This window comes from Pleurodeles waltl, chromosome 12, assembly GCF_031143425.1.
Source record: "Pleurodeles waltl isolate 20211129_DDA chromosome 12, aPleWal1.hap1.20221129, whole genome shotgun sequence".
Lineage (NCBI taxonomy): Eukaryota > Metazoa > Chordata > Amphibia > Caudata > Salamandridae > Pleurodeles > Pleurodeles waltl.
The window spans coordinates 530973461-530993892 of NC_090451.1; the positions used below are offsets into that span (position 1 = coordinate 530973461).

Below are 20432 nucleotides of genomic sequence, written 5' to 3' on the forward strand. Positions count from 1 at the left end.
CCGCATCCACATCCACCGTCTCCAGGAGTCGCAGCTCGGGAGGAGACCAGAACCATTGAGGCAGCTATAGGCCCATCAAGGCCCCACCAGCAACCAACCCCCTCCCGCCTCAGCTCAGCCGCTCCATGTCAACGTCCCCAAAAGAAAAAAGGGGGGGTGGGTGGGGAAAAAACGGGGGTGCCTCAAGGTAAGGTAAGGCACTGGCCAAGTTGTAGTTGCTGGGTCTCCTTGGGATTAAAGGGGAAGGCAGAAGATCTTTTGGTCCAGCTCCATAGGCCGATGGGTGGGGTGAGATGACCTGTCGAATTTGCCAGCTTTGCATGGAAGGCCCCAGCTAGGCGCGCATAGACCAAACATAAAGCAATCTGTCAATAAAGAGTGTTGGCCATCACAGTAGCACCCGGCGACCCCGGGAACGGTGCGCCATGTTCCGAAAAGGGCCCACACTTCAGGTGAGGTGTATGAGTATTTACGTCAAAACCATCAAATTAGTGCTGGGGCCAAGACTCCATCGCCTCACCTCAATGCTGGATTTGCTGTCCATCAGGGATATGGGCTGTGGCTGCCCCTTGCCACAACCAACGCCTCCACATCAGGTCAGGGCATGTCCTCCAATCGCACAACCCCTGCACAGTCGCGACCAGGTTGCCATCTCTGTCCTGGGTTCAGCCGCATGCACCACAAGGCGGGGCTGCTGCTGAACAATGGGAGTAGAGAGGGTCAGATCCAGACCTAGGTAGTCAGCTCCCCAGCTGAGGTGTCCACCCCAGGCAGCGTTCACACAAGGCCTCCCGGTCTCGTGCCAGGCAGGGACACATGCAGTAGTCTCTCTCCCGCCCTGCAGGCTCAGCAGCAGCAGGGGAAAAGCAGCACCGGGGTGGGCCCAATGCGGATCGGCTGTGCGGTCAGCCACGGCCACCAAGGAGCCCCCAGCCTGAGGCAGATGGGAGAGGCCGTTCGTCCCAGGAGACCTCGGGGACCACAGGGAGCTTCAGTTAGGCTCTTGTCTCTTGTTCCATCTGGGGCTGAAGCAAGGTAAATATGAGCACCATTGTTATAAAGAGGTGAGTAGGGGATGTGCAGGCTCACTGTCTTGTTTTGTGTTTGAGAACTGGACATCAAGATTAGGTTTCTTTGAAGCTTCTCACTTTTAAAGCTAATTTTTTTCATGGCAGTTACAGGAGCTGGGTGTTTTATAAGTTATGGGAACTGTTGGTGAACCCACTATACCTGCACATGTTCCCAGACCGTTAGATCCTGAGAGAAGGTCTAGGACGTGTGTTCAAGAGCTTGACCTTTTATAAGGAAAGGGGACCATGCTTACCTCATTTTTCCATCTCTTTCTTCAGACGTAGAAGGAACACAGCATCCTTTGCATCTTACCCTGGCTGTCCACGTCTACATTTCAAGGTATCAGTAGTTTTGCAAGAGGGCAACTTCTTTGTTAATTTTGGGACTTTCGACAGGAGGAAGAAGGCAACTTTATGGTTTTAGATAAAAATCAACACCTGCTTATGACTTAATAAGGATTCATGCACCTGGTGGAGATTAGGGACAATCAGTTACAGGTGTCTGCCTCTTTGGTGGAGTTTCATCATGGCTTGATATTTGTCTACTGGCTTCCTTGACCATGCCCACCAGATAGGTGATAAAGGGGCTATGGACATCAGGAACAAAATCTTCTATACCAAAGTAGTTATTCAAGTATGCCCTTTTCTCTTGTATCCCTAAAATTGGATTTGTGGCATTCATTATGGAGCTGACTTGCTGTCTATTCGTTCTGAGGACTGGGCGAAGGTATGCCATCTTGTCACAGCCTCGATTTTCTAGGACAAGTACAAGGAAGGGAAAATAATTGCAGTAGTACGCTGATTCGTTTTTATTACTAAGTTTCTTTGCTCGACCTAGTACTTACAATCCAATATGACCCCCCGCCGCCATTTTGGACTTTGATCTTCAACTTGGTAAGTTGATAAGAAGCAAGGGTATTCTTTTATTACCAACTTTCTACATTTTAGTGGAGCATATACTGTAAATCCCTTTTTTGAATGTACAGACATATTATTGCATCATCATAATAACACTGTCAACACGTAAAAACATACCTGCCATCTTTACCCCTAAGGGAGGATGATACAGTTTATATAATATTTTTACGACTGGTAATTGTAAGGGGAGAGACATTCCAGCCATTTAGGATCACCTTACTATTTTGGGCACAAACAGCTCCAACTGGCACTGGGCGATGTTGCACATAGCAGATGATTGGGGACAACAGTCTTTTTAAATTATGAAAAGTGTTGTGTCCAGTTGTTAACTCGTTGTTAGCATTTCTATGATAAAAACATTCCATATTTTAATCCACCATGCACTCAAAGGTGGTGCCACATGTGCCTTGCAGTAACGTATGATTGAGAGCTTTGTGGCTAAGGACATTTGTATTAGCAATTATCCAGTAGGTGTTGCAAGGTGATAAGGAACCTTGCCGCACAACAAAACAATCAAGGGATTAGGGGTTAAAGTGTTGCCTGTGATGCCTTCAATTCAGGACATAATGGTTTTCCAATATGTGCGGGTGCATTGTCACCACGCGTGCCATTGCGCCAATATCCTGGCATCCCCTCCAGCACAATATCAAGGTCCCAAACATTGTGAAGTATGACATACTATCGCATTTAGAAGTTTGTTTGAGTTTGCCATATGTTGGGAGCATATTGATGGCTTTGCAGCTCTTCTTCATATGAGTGCCCATATGTTTTCTGCTGCCTCTTTACCAAGCAGCTTTGGTATAGTTTCCTGCATTGGGCATGTCTACACCCCTACCCTCTTGGAGCATATTGATGGCTTTGCAGCTCTTCTTCATATGAGTGCCAATATATTTTCTGCTGCCTCTTTACCAAGCAGCTTTAGTATAGTTTCCTACGTTGGGCATTTCTACACCCCTACCCCCTTGGTTCTTTGATTTGTATAGGGTATTTTAGCTCCTCTAGGTAATTTAACCTCACAAACATAGGTCAAGATCTTTGGTTGTATTGACTGATCAATAGTCCAGTTTGAAAGGAGCAATTAGAGAATGGATAAGAGTCAGGGTATAAAGTTAATTTTGATGCAAGTTATCTGTCCTAGCAAGGAAATTTACAGTTTGCCTCATCTGGATAAGTCTTTAAACAATATACCTAGTGGGTTGGACATCCAGTGCATGTAGTGAGGATATCGTTTTGGGAAGATACACACTTCAGTATTTGATAGGGCCATCAGTGACACTAAGGGCCTGATTCTAACTTTGGAGGACAGTGTTAAACCGTCCCAAAAGTGGCGGATATGCCACCTACCGTATTACGAGTTCCATAGGATATAATGGACTCGTAATACGGTAGGTGGTATATCCGCCACTTTTGGGACGGTTTAACACCGTCCTCCAAAGTTAGAATCAGGCCCTAAGTCTATACGTGTTGGTATGGTTTCTGTCTGCGTGGGTATAGTTGGCCCCTTTGGAGATCCTGGCTTGGGGAGACAGAAGGAGGGAAAAGAAGAATGACTGGAAGATTTGGGTGTTTTTCAGTGGACTATACGGTGGTCTGCAATGAGGTGAGCACAGGTGGACAGTCTGTACAGACTGGGACCAAGAGGGGAAAATCAGAGTAAGATGGCTGATTAGGAATCGGCGTATTTGTGGTGATGAACAGTGACAATAGTCTGACCACATTATTTTGGAAAAGCTAGGTTCACTCTGCAACAAAAAGGTTTTTGTAAGCACACGCTACAACCACCGAGAGCTATACAAGGCCACAAGTTTCACTCATCATAGTCACTGGATCAGCACCACAGATCTTACCAGCAGTTGAGTCACGTTTCTCTTCCGGAAAATCAGAATGCGAGGCACATCAATGGTGTAGTTAATCGGGAAGTTGTACTTCTGTGGAAAAAAAGGGAAGGTGAAATGCTGGGGTGCAAAGCAGGATATTTATTTAGTACCAATCCTGAGCAGCATGGCAATGCTGCCACACTGGTGTGTTTGGACACCTCAAGGTGTGTGCCTTACAACAGTTGCCTATAGTCAGCCTTGAATCAAATAAACTAATTTGACCAGGGGTTTGCCTGTTCCGTGGCTCTCACCTGTCGGTGGTCAGACACACAGGTATAAAAAAAACACAAATAGAAACTAATTTAAGTGCAAGCAATCATGCAAGGTCCATCTCGTTCTTGTACTGTTAATCTGCCACAATCTGAACATTTTCCTGTTGGTGAATCTAAAGAAAAAGGACCCCTAAACCCCCCAGAAAAAGTCTCCAAGAACTTAGCCTACATTTTCATAATGAAGGAAAAACCACTTGCTCTAAATAGGTATAGCTCTCTACATTCGCACCGGAAATACTCGTCTTTCTGTTTTAGCTGCATGGTTGGAAGGTACACCCAAGAGGCCAGCATACATTGCTTCATATGAAATACTGTGTTGAACTACATATAGGACACCTGTAAAATGTTGTTAGAGCTTCTGTAATGCCTCCTGATTTTCCAAACATTTTCAGAGGGAGGCTATATAGTTTAGCCTGCAATACGCAGATAGTCCTCAGCAAATAATCCACACTGCCTACCAAGAAATAGGAGCAGTAAGCATATTGGGCAAAAAGGTGTCTCAGATATTATGGACTAGTAGATAGCAAAGGTTATAACCCAATGTAAAGCCTTGCAAGGTGTATCTACCTTAAGGAGGTCATGTATGGAAGCAGCAAATGAGTGATTCAACTTGGAAAAGATGGAGCCATGGGTCACAGGAAAGTGCTCTTAGACAACATCCAGGACATAGCTCTTCCGTATGCCTCCTGCTAGACTTACAAAAGAGTCAAGGAGACACTGGTCTCACTGACAAACTAACTATCAGGTAGCGCTATGGTATTCTGGAGAACATGGGTCACAGCCATATTATCTTTTCCCTGGAGTAATAAGGATGCACTCTGTAAGGATTCAGGTATGGGCGCTGCACAGCTCAGCTAGAGACACAACCAGAAAAAAGGATTTTTGTTAAAGACCTGCCACATATAAACTTTGGAAAGGGACAGCTATAAAATATTTATAAGATATGATATCCTTTGGAAGATATATGGTAACTGTGACTTGCTCCCTCTTGCTAAAGGAAAACAGAACCTACGTCCAATGATGGACTCAGATTTACCTATAACTCAGGTTCAGGGCCTTTAACAACCGGCATAACCCTCAGCAGCAGGCTACAATACATTGGCTCAGAAAGAACTGTTAGTCTTAACCTCCTAAGACATGTACCAACGAGTCACTGAAACTGACAGGTTCTGTCACCTGCTCCGTTGTGGTGCTTTGGGGGCACCCCTGATCTCTCAATGATGCCTCACCACAGCTGTTGGGTGGCACACACTTGTGAGACCCAGTAATACAATGGCACATAGGCTCCAACCCAGCCAGTCCCGCAATTCTTTTAAACTCCTATTAAAATAATGTATCCTAACTCTTGTTCTTTAAATATGTAAACTCAGCTAAGAGCAAATTATTTAAAGTTTGCTGAAAGATTAGAGGAGACACCCAACAACAGGAAACATGGGAGAGTAAAGCCTTGCGAAGATGTTAAAACAACAGTGTTGGTTGTTGCTCAAGGATGTTCTGTGGTTTGCTACAAAGGATAGTTTTGGAATTGTACAAGGTATGCAGTATAAAAGAGAAAGGAAGTTTATAAATATTTTGAGAAGTATTCCAAGGTCAAATGTCTGCTTCTTTTTGGCACATTTAAACAGTTAGGGCCAGATGTATCATACAACCGATTTGCGATTCTCAAATAGCGATTTTTAAGAAATCGCTATTTCAGAAATGCAAAAAAAGGTATGTATGATTTTTGCGATTCAGTAATAGTGATTTCTTAAAAATCGCAAATGCTATTACCGAATCGCAAATAGAGAATCTGTCCCCATTCGCACCTATGGGCCTGTTAACCCATATCTGCAAATTTTTTGCATTTCCAAAATTGCGATTTCTTAACCAGAAATTGCAATTTTGGAAATGCAAAACCCCAGGGTGCTGGAGGCCTAAGGCCCCCTCTGCTGCACCCCAAACAATTTTTGGGGGACATGTATGGTGCAAACATGCCAAAAGGGCATGTGTGATTTACATGTACATTTTAAAAATGCATTTTAAGTGCATTTTAAAATTTTGCACATGGTTACCATCAGGTTCAACCTGGTGGTAAATAGCGATTCCTAATTGCCCAAATCACATTTAGGAATGGCTTCATACATGTGCTAAGAAATCGCAAATAAGGAATCCTTATTTGCGATTTCTTATTTAGAGAGTCGCAATTTGCGACTCTCTACACAGGGTCGCAATTTTAAGGAATCGCTATTTTTGCGATTCCTTAAAATTGCGTTCAGAATGTCTTTCATACATACTGAACTGGCTTTTTGCATTCGCAAACGGGCATTCGCACCGTTTGCAAATGCAAAAAACCTTGATGCATCTGGCCCTTAGTCCACTAAATCCAAAAAAGTTTAAGGAACTAATTAGGTGCTAAAGTGTTTTTATCTATAGAAAACCTCCTGGTAGGACTTCTTAAACATCAACTAAACTTGTCTATAAGTTCCAGTAAGGAAAGCAACTAGAGATGTTGCATCTGACATTCTTTACCGATTGCTGACATTCAATAGTCATTGGGCTTTCTACGCTTCTTCAGAAATAATTGTTACTTGACTATCATCTCAGAAGAATACAGACACTGCATAGACCAAATAATCTCCTGGGAGCTGTGGAGCAAGGACAGTTGAAAAGGTAGCATTTGGACTGGGCATCAATGCTCCTGGGCCTACCATCAGAAATTACTTGCTAGTTGGAAGTGCCCTCAGTTTACCCATAGAGTTGGCTGACATTCATGGTTGGACATTTCATGCTACTGGCTCCTGTGTCTCAAACCCAGCAATAATGTGAGAAGCAAATGATGTTCCTAAGGAGCAAATTTAGGTCGAAATCCTCTATCTTTTCAGCCATTTCAAGTCCCCTTCGTAGTTGGTCCCACCCAGTGAAGTCAGAACAATGTAACACAGCTCCCAAGAGAATCAACAATAAAACAATTAGTAAGAACAATAATCTGACATGAAACCGGGTGTGGACAGTTCAACAAAAACATGAACAAAAACATGAAAAACCTAATGCTTGTTACAAATCTTAATGTTATAGCAGTGGGACCCTGGTTGCAGCAAGACTCTAATACCAGAAGAATGCTCTTTTTTGTAGCCCTGCTCAACAGCCATACAACCTCAAACTGTGGATGGATAATGCTCTTTATCAGTACTGAGACTTGAGTGGGAGTATAATGATGTAACCCCAACAGGGGACTCACTGGTAGCTGACAAAGCAGGGAAATCCACAACCTCCATGGTCATTATGGAAGCAACTGGACCAACTCTGCCAACCCTCTTGATCTTAATGCACACCTGACAAATGACTGGAATGTGAGAGAATGCATACAGAAGATCCATTTTCCAAGTCAGGGACAGAGTATCCAACTCCCAACTCCTAGTCTGAAGAAAGTAAGTGCAGAACACTGAAAAGGGTGCATACTTCTGCAAAATGTAGCTGAACACCTGGCTCAGTGCTAGAGTGTTGGACAAGAGGAATTCTCTAGTGCAGCTGTCTTTCTGTTTGTTGTCCACTCCCCTTCCATGCTCACTGCTGGGGCAAGTAATGCTGACTTAGGACTACCCAAAGACCTAAGAAGAATGCCTGGCGTGCCAGGAACTTCAGTTGTGTGCCCCTTCTCCTGTTAATATAAGTGTCTAACAACATTACCTTCCTTTACAGAGTGACTCAAAAAATTTGGAGCACATGAGGTACTGCCTTCAACTTTCTCCAGTTAAATGACATTCTTCTTAAAATTTGATCACATGCTGAGGTTTCCTGTATACTTACCACAAGCCCATCCCAGGCTCCTGACATACAAATTCAGAGCAACTCCCCTTGATTGTTTCTTAGTCCTGACCTTTCTTGTCACGACTAGGATGTCTGATGGGGTCCTCTAAGCGATATCAGCATCTTCTTGCCCAGATCTTGGTATGCCAGAGGTAAGGGTGACCCCTCCTGGTACCAGTTTCCACTGGCAGTTGTGAGTACCCAGCAGAAAAGTGTTCTCCAGAAGGAGCCGCATGGAGGGAAAAAACGGCAGCCAAAGAAACCTAACAAGATATTACTCCAGAGGCAATTGTTAGGTCTCAGAAGACAATAGTAATCAGTCAGACTGCAGCAGCAATGACCAGGGACAGGGAAGGAGAAAGGGCAAAGTACTGGAATGGAAATAACAGCTAAAGCTTAATCCAGGAGCAAAATAACACTACGAGGAAAACTAAGAGTTGCGACGCACTGAAAGGCAGAAAGAACCTCTCTTATTTAGGCCTCACCCAGGATGAGGAAACAGAATCTAAATATAACAAAAAAATGATAGCCCCTGAAATTACTATGCTCTCTAGGGCACAACAACCAGTGGAAAACATACACAAAATACTGAAAACACCTCCTTGTAATAGAAAAAGCAGACTTTTTTTTATATGTATAGGTCTATGGTACAACTCATAGGAGCAATATTGATACAAAGGAGGCAAACATCAATAGTGCACTATTTTATTAGGGGTTACATCCAGTTCACCAATATTCAATATACAAAACTATATAGAATTTTACAAGCATGCAATCAGCTTATTCTATCAAAGGCAAAAACCATACATATGTGTAACCGGGTCACAGAAATCACTCCTTCCAAAAACCACCAAACATTCAAACATTCATACTCAACCACATAAACTCAGGACAGTATCACACTATACACAAAAACTCTAAAAGCGAGGGTATAGTAAGTTCACTTATGACACATCAATAATAAGATACCACTGAAAACATCTGGTAGGTTCAATAGCAGTGATGTTGTTCCGAAGACAATAGTTACTTTCAATGATAACCACAAAAAAACAACACCTCAACACATTCCAGTAATATATATATATATATATATATATATATATACATATACTACTCATTCTGCTATACATTATCAAAATTGTGATCCTTCCATTCCATAAAATGTGCCGACACGCATTTCGATGTGACCGCACAGAGGGGGCCACCTTCTTCAGGACGCAAAGCATGTGATGAGAGTCGAGCCTTGCAGGCCTGTGATCCAGCGCTGCTCTGCTAAATATATATATAAAAACAGCTCAGAAAAAGAAAGCAATATCTGATGAAAACTATACATGGCACAATCTCCATAGCCAGAGTACGCAAAGGCCTACCCAACAGAATATGATGAAACGGGACCGTTGCCAATGAGTGAAAAAAGTAGCTGCCCCAACTTGCTGCTGATACGCCAGATGCTGTGCCGGAATTATAAAGGAACCGGATAAATCCTATTGGAAGCAAGCAGGGCAAAAAGGAAAAAGTAAGGGGAGTGAAACAATCTACCTACCATCGTAAACTGTGAGACCAAACTAAAAAAGAGAAGATACCTCCCCAAACAAAAGCCTCCCAAACATAAAGTACATTTACATCATGACTCAGTCGCCCCCGACTGGGGATTCACACCTCTGTACACTCAGGACTAACAGTAAATAAGCAAACAGATACATAGATAACGAGAAAGCGCCGAACGCCAAGAGTACCACAGTGTAAGTTAACTACACCCACAGTCCGCATACATGAGAACACAAACAGATTTTAGAACCAGCGACATCAGTAAACCAACAGACGGGACCCCAGGAGGATAAACTAGAAATCTTAAAGACAGAGGAAGAAATCTAGCCTGCCGAGAAAGAAAATAAGTATGAAAAGGAAATAAGCTAAAAGCCTCCTTCTCCTCGCACGAGGCCACATAATAGCATAATGAAATACTTAACCTGGCTAGTCGGACACCTTGTGGGGGCCCAGAGGGTCGGGGTAGCTCAGATCGCCATATAGCCACAGGCACGGAGAAGCTGCCGGGAAGGATGCGTCACAGGAGGATTAGAACTCGACATACAAAGCAGACAGGAAGTGAGAAACCACACCAAAACACCATGTTGAAAGGAAAAATTAGTATTGCTTGGAGAGCGCCACAACCTGCTAAGCCTAGAGCAAGCAGGGGCATAAGCACCAGTATGAATACAAAACGTGAAACAGCCCTGACTGGAATTTGGCCGACTCAACTCGCAAACCAAAAGCCTGCATGGATTCAAAAAGGGAAAGAGACGGTGGGACAAAAAACACAAACTATCTGCCAATGATAATCCCACAAATAGGGCGAACTAAGGATGGTGGGTAAATAGAACAAGGTGACCAAACTTGGGCAGCTAAACTAACTCAGGGAACAAAATAAAGCTACAATGTAACAAACAAATGACATAAACAACTACTGGCACTAAAGACACGAGGTAAAGGTTGTCTCGAGAAGACAACAGTGAACTAAAGGCTACGGGTCCCGAATGGAGCCAGGTAAGCCAGAACCGGTATCATCCGGAAGTTATTACTTTACCACATTCTCCCAAGGGATAGACTCATTCAAGCCTTTATCATATGTCTTAAAAGTGTAAAGCCAATACACTTCTCTCATTTTCCTTCTCTTGTTGGTGTCTTGTCCTCTGATTGAATCCTTTCCAGGATAATCCAATTCTACTCTTTATCAGTAGGTGTCTCCTGTGCACAATGTAGGACTAGTGGAGCTCCCCTCTTCTAGTTAAGTATAGCTGACTTGTGTTCACTATAGCATTGTCTAAATTCTCTGTTCGTTTCTCCAACATACCCAAGTCCACAAGGCCACAGGATAAGATAGATGATGTTATTTGTTCTGCAATTAGTCATGGAGGTCAGTTTGATAGCCACAATGAGCCACAATGGCATCTTCACACTCGTGGCATGTGCCACATTTGTGGTCGCCTTTAATTGGACTGAGTCCTGTGATAGATCTCTGACTGTCATCCACTAGTCCAGAAATACAGAATTTAATCAGTGTCCCTCAGGTTGTGATTCTTCCTAAACGCAAACAAAGGCTCCTCAAGTGGAATTTCATCTGAATTAACTTTTAGAATGTGCCAGTGTGAGTTAATGATCTGTCTGATCTTGTTGTTCAAAGTCGAGTGCTGCATCACACATACTAGTCTGTTGTCCTGTTGTTTATTTCTACCCGCAAACATGCGGTCTCCGTTGCAAAATATCTTGCTTTCTTAAGCAAGTCCTTCACCAATCTGCCTGGATAACTCCAATTCAAAAGTTTCACCATCAAGGTTTCTGAATGCTGGAGGAATTCCCTGGTACTGGTGCAGTTCTGGCGTAATCTAAGAAATTGGCTAAATGGAATACCTTGCTTCTGGCATTTGGGGTGGTAACTATCGAAATGAAGAAGTGTTCTGGGCAGTCGGCCATGTGTGAAGGGAGACCATAAAACAATTGTCCTGATGTTTAATCACAATATCTAGGAACTCCACCTGAGTGCAGTTTGAATTACTGGTAAATTTCAAGGTTTGGTCACACAAGGTTAACCAGGCAAGTAACTCTCCAATAATGCTTCTTCTCCTCTCCTTATGAAGAAAATGTTGTCTATATGTCTAGGCCACTGCTTCACATTTTCAAAAAAAGGGGGCAATCTTTTTGTAGATGTCTCTCTCCTTGAATTCCCACATATACAAGTTTGTTATACTGGGGGTACAAGAGGCCCCCATGCTGACTCCTTTTATTTGGCGGTATATCCCACCATTAACGTCAAAAATGTTCTTGTAGAGAACTATTTCCAAACATTGTAGAATATACTTTTGTTGGGGATTCCTACCCTGTTTCTTAAGGATATCCGCAACAGTGGTTAGTGCTTGTTATTGGGGGATATTCATATACAGTGTTGTGGGTTAAGGTCCAAACCTTCTATCTTGGTGATCATAAGCCCAATATCTTGTATAAAAGAAGGCAATTGATAGACAAGAGGTTTTAAGAATACATCCACATATTTGGAAAGAGGCTCAGTTGAAGCCCCAATGGTAGACACAATGGGGCTAAGAGTCCATTTCGTTCTTTTGCGGGTCTTAGGGACACCATAGATCACAGAAAGCCAGATGGGTGCCTGATTCAAATAGCAAATTCTTTTTTTGCATATAATACCCTGTTGCAGGGCCTCCTGACTATTGGTTTGGATACACTGAATGAGTTTCTATTCTGGGTCTCTCACAATTTTCTGGTGGTATTCTGTAACATTGTTTTCATTTTGGACTTATACATTTGTGTGTCCAAAAGTACAGTGCCTCCTCCCTTGTCATACGGCTTCATTGTTATCTCATGATCTAAACTGAGTTTCTTGAGTTCAAGATTTTCCTTTTTGGTCAGGTTGTACAATGGCTTTGGTATATGTTTAGACATTTTCAGCATCTTCTTGAGAATCACCTTTTGAAAAATGTCCACCTCAGGACCTAATCTATGTTGGGGTGGTATGAAGGTGGACGGAGCTTTTAATCATGATATATTTTCCTCACTTGGATCATGTTATGACATATAGTAATGTTTCAATCTAATCCTGCGAAAGAAGGCAAATAGGTTGTTTGTGAGCTCAAATTTGTCACATTTACTGGGAATAACAAAAGTCCTTGGAAAACAGAATCACCAGGATCCCTCAATAATAGTTTGGGATGGTATGGGAGTTGGAATTGTGGTGGCCATCTGGGGTTGAGAAACTACACACACTTCCAGAATCCCTACTGTGGGATTTGGGGAAAAAGATTTGCACAGGAAAATGGCCCCAAGAAGGTGTATGTTCCTAGAACAATAGCTGTCCGTGCCCAAGAAGGATCACACCATGGCGACATCTTGTGGGGGACTGGTGGCTGATAGTGTTCACAACTTTATCAGGATCCGGAGTCATCTCTCCATCAGAAAATACGTACCCAAAAAAACTGAGTTTTGTTTTGTAAAGTTCACACCTTTCAGCATTTAACCTGAGACCTGAATCTGTAAGCAGCTGACACACCTGTTTGAGAGCCTTATGTTCCTTCTGCGTTGTTCCAGTATATCATCACCGTAATTGAAGGGATGTGTAACAGATTGAATAATTCTATGTATAACATCTTGGAATATGTCTGCAGCAGATGACACTCCAAAGCTCAATCTTTTGTCTCTGAACAAACCAACATGAATTGCAAAAGTGGTAATGTACCTGTATTTTTCATCCAGCTCAAGGTGTTGGTAACCTTTATTCAGGTCAAGACAGGAGAAAACTTTGGCTCTATTCAGCTGCATGATCATGTCCGCAATATGCAGACCAGGATGTCTCTCTCTCTTGATTGCTTTGTTGGCTTGGTGCATATCTACACAGATGTGCACTGCACCTACACTGTCCTTGTTTTGGCACCACCATTGCTATGGGCGACACCCATGGTGTGGGACCAGTCGAGTGCTTGATTATACTGTGTTTTAGCAGGGTTTCTAGTTTCTTCTCGACCACTTCTTGCTATTCTGCGATGTCTCTTTGCAATAGGCTGGATGTCTTTATTAATGTGGAGTTGCACCTTCATTGTTTTGAGCATTCCTAGACCATGAAACAGAGATGGGATCTGACAGACAATTTCAGGTTGCATATTTAGGTTGTAATTGATAGATAACCAGTCGCTTGTTAGCTTCGGTTGCAAAACTATAGCATGAAAGGGAATGGGGTAACTTGAAGAACGTGAATTGGGGCCTGAACAGATTCTGATGCCACAAGTTTGCCGTGAACAATCCTTGACTCCGCAACGGTTTGGAAGCATCCCAGGTGTACACTTTCGTACTGGATGCTGTGAGTCATGGTTTAGGTGCCAAACTGTTATTCAACTGGCATGATTTTGTTCAATGCACAACTGTCAATTACAAAAGTTATGGGACAAACGTTGACTTTTAGTTTGATTTTTGAGCAAGGGTAGGGCTCACAGATGGCAGAGTCCAGCAGTACCAGAAGAGCTGCAGGCAGTCTTTGATGTTACAGAGACTGTAGAGAACAGGGGTCAAGCTAACAAGCCCCTGGATAATCTTGGGTTCAAGGATGAGGAGAATTAGTCCAGTACTTCTCACTCCAGGCAAGAAGCAGCCAATCAACACAGCAAAGCAAGTAACAAAGTGGCAGTCCCTCCTACAGCACAGCAAGCTGTATGCCGGCAGAGTAATACAGTTGCAGAATGGCAGTCCTTCCTGGCAGCACAGCAGTCCTTCTTCCTGGTAGAATGACCTTGGTTCCTTGGTGGGGTCTGAAGTCTATTACTTATACCCAAATGTGCCTTTGAAGTGGGGGAGACTTCAGACAGGCCTTTGAAGATCACAAGGTCCCCGCCCTTCCTTCCCTGGCCCCAGACACTCTACAGGAGGTTATTACAGTCCTTTGTGTGGGGAGAGGAACAGCCCTATCCAGGTGTAAGTGAGGTAGAGCTACCCCCCTCCATCAAGCCAGTGTATGGCCCATCAGCCTTCTGATGGGCCATCAGGATGCAACTGTCACACCTCAGCTCCCTTTGTGTGTGACTGCTAGAGGGAATGCACAAAGCCCAGCTGCCATCCACCCCAGACATGTATTCAGAGACACGCAGAGGCACACATGGTTAAAGTTAGAAAATGCCACCTTCTAAAAGTGACATTTTCAGACTTACAATTTAAAATTCGAGTTCATCATAAGTAATGATTTTGAATTATGACTCCAGAGACTCAAAATTCCTATATTTTTCCAATGGGAACTTTCACTTAAAGGCTGATTCAAGGTAACCCCAATGTGATCCTATGGGAGGAATAGGCCTTGCAATAGTGAAAAATACATGTAAGAGTTTTTCACTACCTGAACATGTTAAACGTAAAGGTACATGTCCAACATTTTAATACACTGCAACCTGCCTTGGGGCTAACTATGGCCTACCTTAGGGGTGACATATATCCAATAAAAAGGAAGGTTTGGACCTGGCAAGTGGGGGCACTTGCCAGGTCGAAATGGCAGTTTAAAACTGTACACACAGGCTCTGTAGTGGAAGGCCTGAGACAAGTTTGAAAGGCTACTTTGGTGGGTGGCACATTAGGATGAGCGTTGAGTTATAACAGTGTGCACTTGTATACTTTATATTACTTTTTATATCCTTGTAGTTATAGTCAGGCTAGCTGTACCAGTGGCAAGTGTGCTACATTTAAGATGTCTGAGAAGGACATGTACCATCCTAAACCACTGTGAGATGAGTCATCCAACTCCACTGTATTTCTCTATTTCTCCCCATTTTTCACAAGAACTTGTAGGCTGGATATTGTCAATTTCTAAGCCTGCAGCTCTTATTTGGTGAAGTGGTAGACTAGCATTGGACTTGATTCTTTCCTCCTTTCCCACAGCCCTCCCTGGTCATGACTTCCTGCCACTGTATGTCAACAGAACACCCACCTGTTGAACACCCAAAACATTGGTTATTAGCTCATTGATCTCAGAGTATTCTCTCATGAATGTTGCACATAATATTTCACACACTGGACAGTGGGATAAAAGAGATTCACTTTTGATGGCTTGGAAATCCATAGCAGGATGTAGATGGTCCACTCATATAGAATAATAGTAGGAAGCCATATGTTTACTTGGAAAGAGTGGTCAGATAAGGGTATATTGACTAACCAAGATCTACTGCTGAACAAGACAGGAAAAACCATCAACAATCTATGCACTGTGTGCCACCTCCCATATTCTCAGCAATAGTGGTACAGGAAACTCTGCCTTTGCCTAAAATCTGTTTCTGATGAAAAATTCGAACTTCAGATCTGTCAACTTGTGAATATGCCCAAAAGCAAGACTTGGGGCCAATGTACGATGCCTTTTTGAGGTCACAAAAGGCACAAATTGCCATTTGCGACCGGAAAAAGGGCAGGTACGATGTACCATCATCCCTATTTTGCGAGTCGTTACACAGTTACCAACTCGCAAAATAGGGACTGCGACTCACAATTAGGAAGGGGCGTCCCTTTGTGACCATGAAAGAGGTCGAAAAACAATCACAGTTAACACCAATTTCAAATTGGTGTTAACCCATTTCCAAACAGGAAGAGGTCCCCACAGGATCCCTTCCCCTTTGTGAATGCATGCAAACATGCAGGCAGAGCATGCAGTGGTCCCACGGACTGCTGCCGTCTTTGAAAAAATGAAAATAAACTTTTCATTTTTCTTACTGAAACGCATCCCATTTTCCTTCAGGGAAAACGGACTGAATTTAGAAAAACTGCTTTACTGAAAAGCAGTCAAAGACATGGTGGTCTGCTGAGACCTGCAGGGCACCATCCCTGTGAGTACGGCCATTTCCAATGGGGTCTCAAATTGTGACCTACCTCATGAATATTAACTCCCTAAATCATTTGGCACCCCATTGAGACACATTTGTACATTTCATTTAACTCACAGTGAATCGCAATTAGAGACTCGCAAAATAAAATGGTCATACATCTGGCCCTAGATCTGTAAACTCTTGGACTAGCCCCTGCATGCTGGCAATTTAAGCCACTAACCTCTATTGTGACAGTTCCACCTATAGAAAAAACAAAACTGAGCCACATAAATGCACCATCTCTGCACTCTTTTATATAGAACTGAAACTCGTCTCCCATTGATTTTGATCACCAACTCTTTTTTGGTTCAAATTATTTTGTTTGTGGGAATGTCTCCCTAAAAACGATGGGCTTCAACCCAATTTGCGCATACCAGAAGTAGATGTTGGCCACAACTCTAGATGACATCGACCTGTGGTGCTTCGGTACCAAACATGACTCCAAATCCTATGACACGTATTCCCTGATGCATCCAAAAACCATCAAAGATCAGGAAATAAAACACTGTGTCACTGAAAATAAGAAATGGTTGACATTAATAATCAAGATCGCAAAGCTGGTACTGGTCCAGGAAACATGTAAGTCAAAGACAAAGCTGAGTTAAAAAAAAATAGAAAGTGTAAACAAAGCTGGTTCAACATCAAGGCACACCCGTTCTCAAGACAGGTCCAGCAATGAGCAGACTAGAAACCGGGGTCAGCTTTGCCTTCTTGGTTGGTCCCATTGGAAATCTGAAGCCAATGCACCCCAGTCATTATTTTTTCTGTCCCTCGGCGGTGACAGCCAGAAAAAAAAAACACATCAGACTGTCCACTCTATGTAGAGTAGGCGTGTAATGGCTTTACTCCAACAATCCCTACTCATGTCCCAGCGGGGGCTCTGTTGAGGGAAAGCTGATGTTCCATTTTTCTCTAAATGAGGCAGGCTGACCATCAGTTTGACGGACATGGTCACATTTGCCCATGCAAAGTGAGCCCTAACTCCTTGCCAGGACCCCCATGTGGATATAGGTGTAAGAGAATTGATGCTATGTGCAAGAATGTTTTTTCCTCAGGCAGTCTGGCACAGTACTCACTGACCGCTATCTATCTGATAGGGTGCAGGGGTCACACAATATGGGACATGGCATGTGAGGTTCTTTCTGTAGTTTGTGAAGACCTGTCTTTTCACAAAGCATCAAAATGGACATGATGTCCCTAAGCAGATTCTACATTTTGGACTGGGAACCACTGACTCAGGTGCTGGTGCACTGGGACCCGGTGTCATTATCAGAATGCATGCCTAGAAGCAGGCCACCAGATTTTCCGGTGACATCCACGCATCACTGCTGGGCATGTGCTTCGATGGGCCAATTTCTGGAGAAAAAGCAGATGCAACTCTGGAGCATTTTTAAAACAGAAGTATAGCACATTTCTTGAGGTTGCTATCTCTGGCCTGTCAATATCATCAGCAGTACTGGAAGTTGTTTAAACTAGGGGCCTCACCTTCTGCAAGAAGCAGTTGTCACAGCCTAGCCAATAAACAGTGCAGACTTTTTGTGGCACTAGAGCTGGGGTGGTGACAACCGTCAAGGACAGCAGCAGCAGAATCTGTCACATCCTCGTCTCCAGGCAACTCTTCCAAATCCCTTTAATTTGCTCTTGTGCATGAAACTGGGGCCGTTAGAGGGCCGGATATGACACTGACTACCCTATTGGCACATAATCATTTGGGGCATCTTGGTCCTTTAAATTTGTGGCACTAGAGGCAGGGTGGTGACAACCTTCAAGGACAGCAACAACAGAATCCTTTATATCCTCGTCTCCAGGCAACGCTTCCAAACCCCTTTAATTTGCACTTGTGCATGAAACTGGGGCTGTTAGAGAGACAGATATTGTACTGACTACCCTATTGGCACATAATCATTTTGGGCATATGGGTCCTTTAAAGTGTCTAACTTGATTATGGCCCTTTCCCTTCAACCGGGGTTCACATTTTCACCATTGCATCCAGAGATCGGCTGGCCACAACACTATCCTTTCCAAAGAAGTGTTGGTTTTGCTCGCCAACAAGGGTATCAACCTTGTACTTGAGTTAGAGGGTGGAGTGGAGTCTTATTTGCACTACTTTGTCAATCCTGGATCTCAGATTCCTGAACTCATTACTCAAGAAGGAGAATTTCAAAATGACAACCCTCACATGAGTTTTGCTAACTTTGGACGATGAAAACTGGATGGTCTTGGTGGACACATACTTTCATGTACCAGGACTGCAGCCCAACAGAGAGTACCAATGTTTCATGGTGAGGTAAGAAAACATTCATTTCATCATCCTCCCTTTCCACCTTGCTTCAGTCTTTTGAGTCTTTACAAAGGTGTCAGTGGTTGTGACCCATCTTCCCATGTCAGGGATACTTGTATTCCTGTATACCTCGATGACTGGCGGTGAAAGGTAAATTCACTTTATCTAATCTTGGACCACCTACAGAAGGTTATGTTGTTGACTGCCCTGGAGCTACCGGTGGGAAGAGGTGGACTGGGGGCGACGCCTTTTGAGACATATTTCTTAGCAGCACAGTTACAGTGGCTGGCACGCTGGGGAGCGGGCCAATATATGGTTGAGGCTTGTGGTGACCAAGGCACAATCTCGCCAGCAACATTGCGTAACTTGCTATTCCCCAAGGTCCTTCCCTCTCCCCCCTCGCCCCTTCAAATGCCAATGGTGCAGTTCTGCATGCTTTGTGTACACTGCCTTTCACTGGTTAAACCAGCCTATGCCAAATACATCCCCCTTGCTGAACTACCCTGCTTCCCCAGATATACTACAAAAATAAGGAGTAGTTGGACGTCATCCTCACTTCGCACCATGTGTGACCTTCATGTTGAGGGCTTTCTGGCCCCATTTCAGCAGCTGGTTGCTGACCACGATTTACTAGTTGGGCAATTCCTTACATGCCGGCAATTATTGAGCACATCACATATGCTGCTGAACGAAGTAGAAACAGAGCAACCTACACACACAGTCATACACACAGTGTTCACTTTCAGTACTGGACGACACCTCACCTGGATCTACAGGGCCATCCACAAACTCTTTGATATCCCTCTCCCAGCTCTACGTCGGCAGTGGGAGGAACCTCCAAGATAAGGAATGGGACTTGGCCCTTCAACATCCCCAGCGTGTTTACCGGAATTCCAGATTCAAGAACATTCAGTTCTACCTCTTACACAGAGCGTATCTTACTCCAGCTCATTTGAACGGCTACCATCCATCCACGATGCCCCCTCATGGGTGCAGATTTCCAGCATGTGATATGGTCCTACCCCGCGCTGCAACAATACTGGCACTTGGTACACCCAACCATATGGGAAGTGACAGAATTGACTGACTTGGATACATGGGAAGCGACTGCACTGGGTATCTTTAGGTGCAGGAAGAGTCACAAAGTACACATCTGCTTTGCTGCCCAGGCACTGTTGCTAGCAATTCACACTTTAACACTCCACTGGCGCTCTGCAGCCCCACAGCTGGTGGAGGCTTGGCAGGGAGCCCTACGCAAAAGGGGTTCGGCCGAAGAGGAGGCACTTCATGACGAAGAGCTACATGGCCTCCATAAATGCCCCATCTTCATTAATTAGGCTACGATACTTTCCCATTTTCATCAACACACACAAGATGATACCATGCCGCTCTGATAAGTAGTATCATGTGCCACGCCTTTTCCCTAACCTACTCATCATTTTATTTTCTCCAGATCCCGTTCCCCCTGGCCTCTGTCCCCAATCCACTCCTACCTGTTACTCAGCAGAGTTAACTCCTTCACACTGGCACCAGTGTTCTACAGCAACCTGTTTGCCACAACCATAACTGAACTCACATATGACTCGCACAACTCCCTACATGTTTGTTCACTCCGATCCGTTGTCCCAGTTCTACCCAGTTCATGCTTTATTCCAGCAAAATGTACACTCACAAGCCAGCACCATTATAGGATTACTCAGTATACTGAGCATTAATAATTGCCTCATTGTACGTATGTGCTTGACCATTACAGCGGACTGTATGGCTCATGTACTGTAAACTCTCATATACACCAATGTGAACAATGCTGAATTGATGGCAATGTATGTTTTGAC

At 43.8% G+C, this 20432-nt stretch overlaps 1 protein-coding gene across 2 annotated transcripts in view; it reads right to left on the reverse strand.

Annotated features, from left to right (window-relative positions):
- IL34 (interleukin 34) overlaps positions 1-20432 on the reverse strand; it is a 458594-nt gene that overhangs the window by 177032 nt on the left and 261130 nt on the right. For both annotated transcript variants that reach the window (XR_011199931.1, XM_069217498.1), the window contains exon 3: positions 3836-3916. Coding sequence is in view for 1 of the 2 variants with exons in the window: in XM_069217498.1 (XP_069073599.1) it covers positions 3836-3916 (81 nt within the window). In the remaining variant the exon portion in view is untranslated. The remainder of the gene's footprint in view (positions 1-3835; positions 3917-20432) is intronic.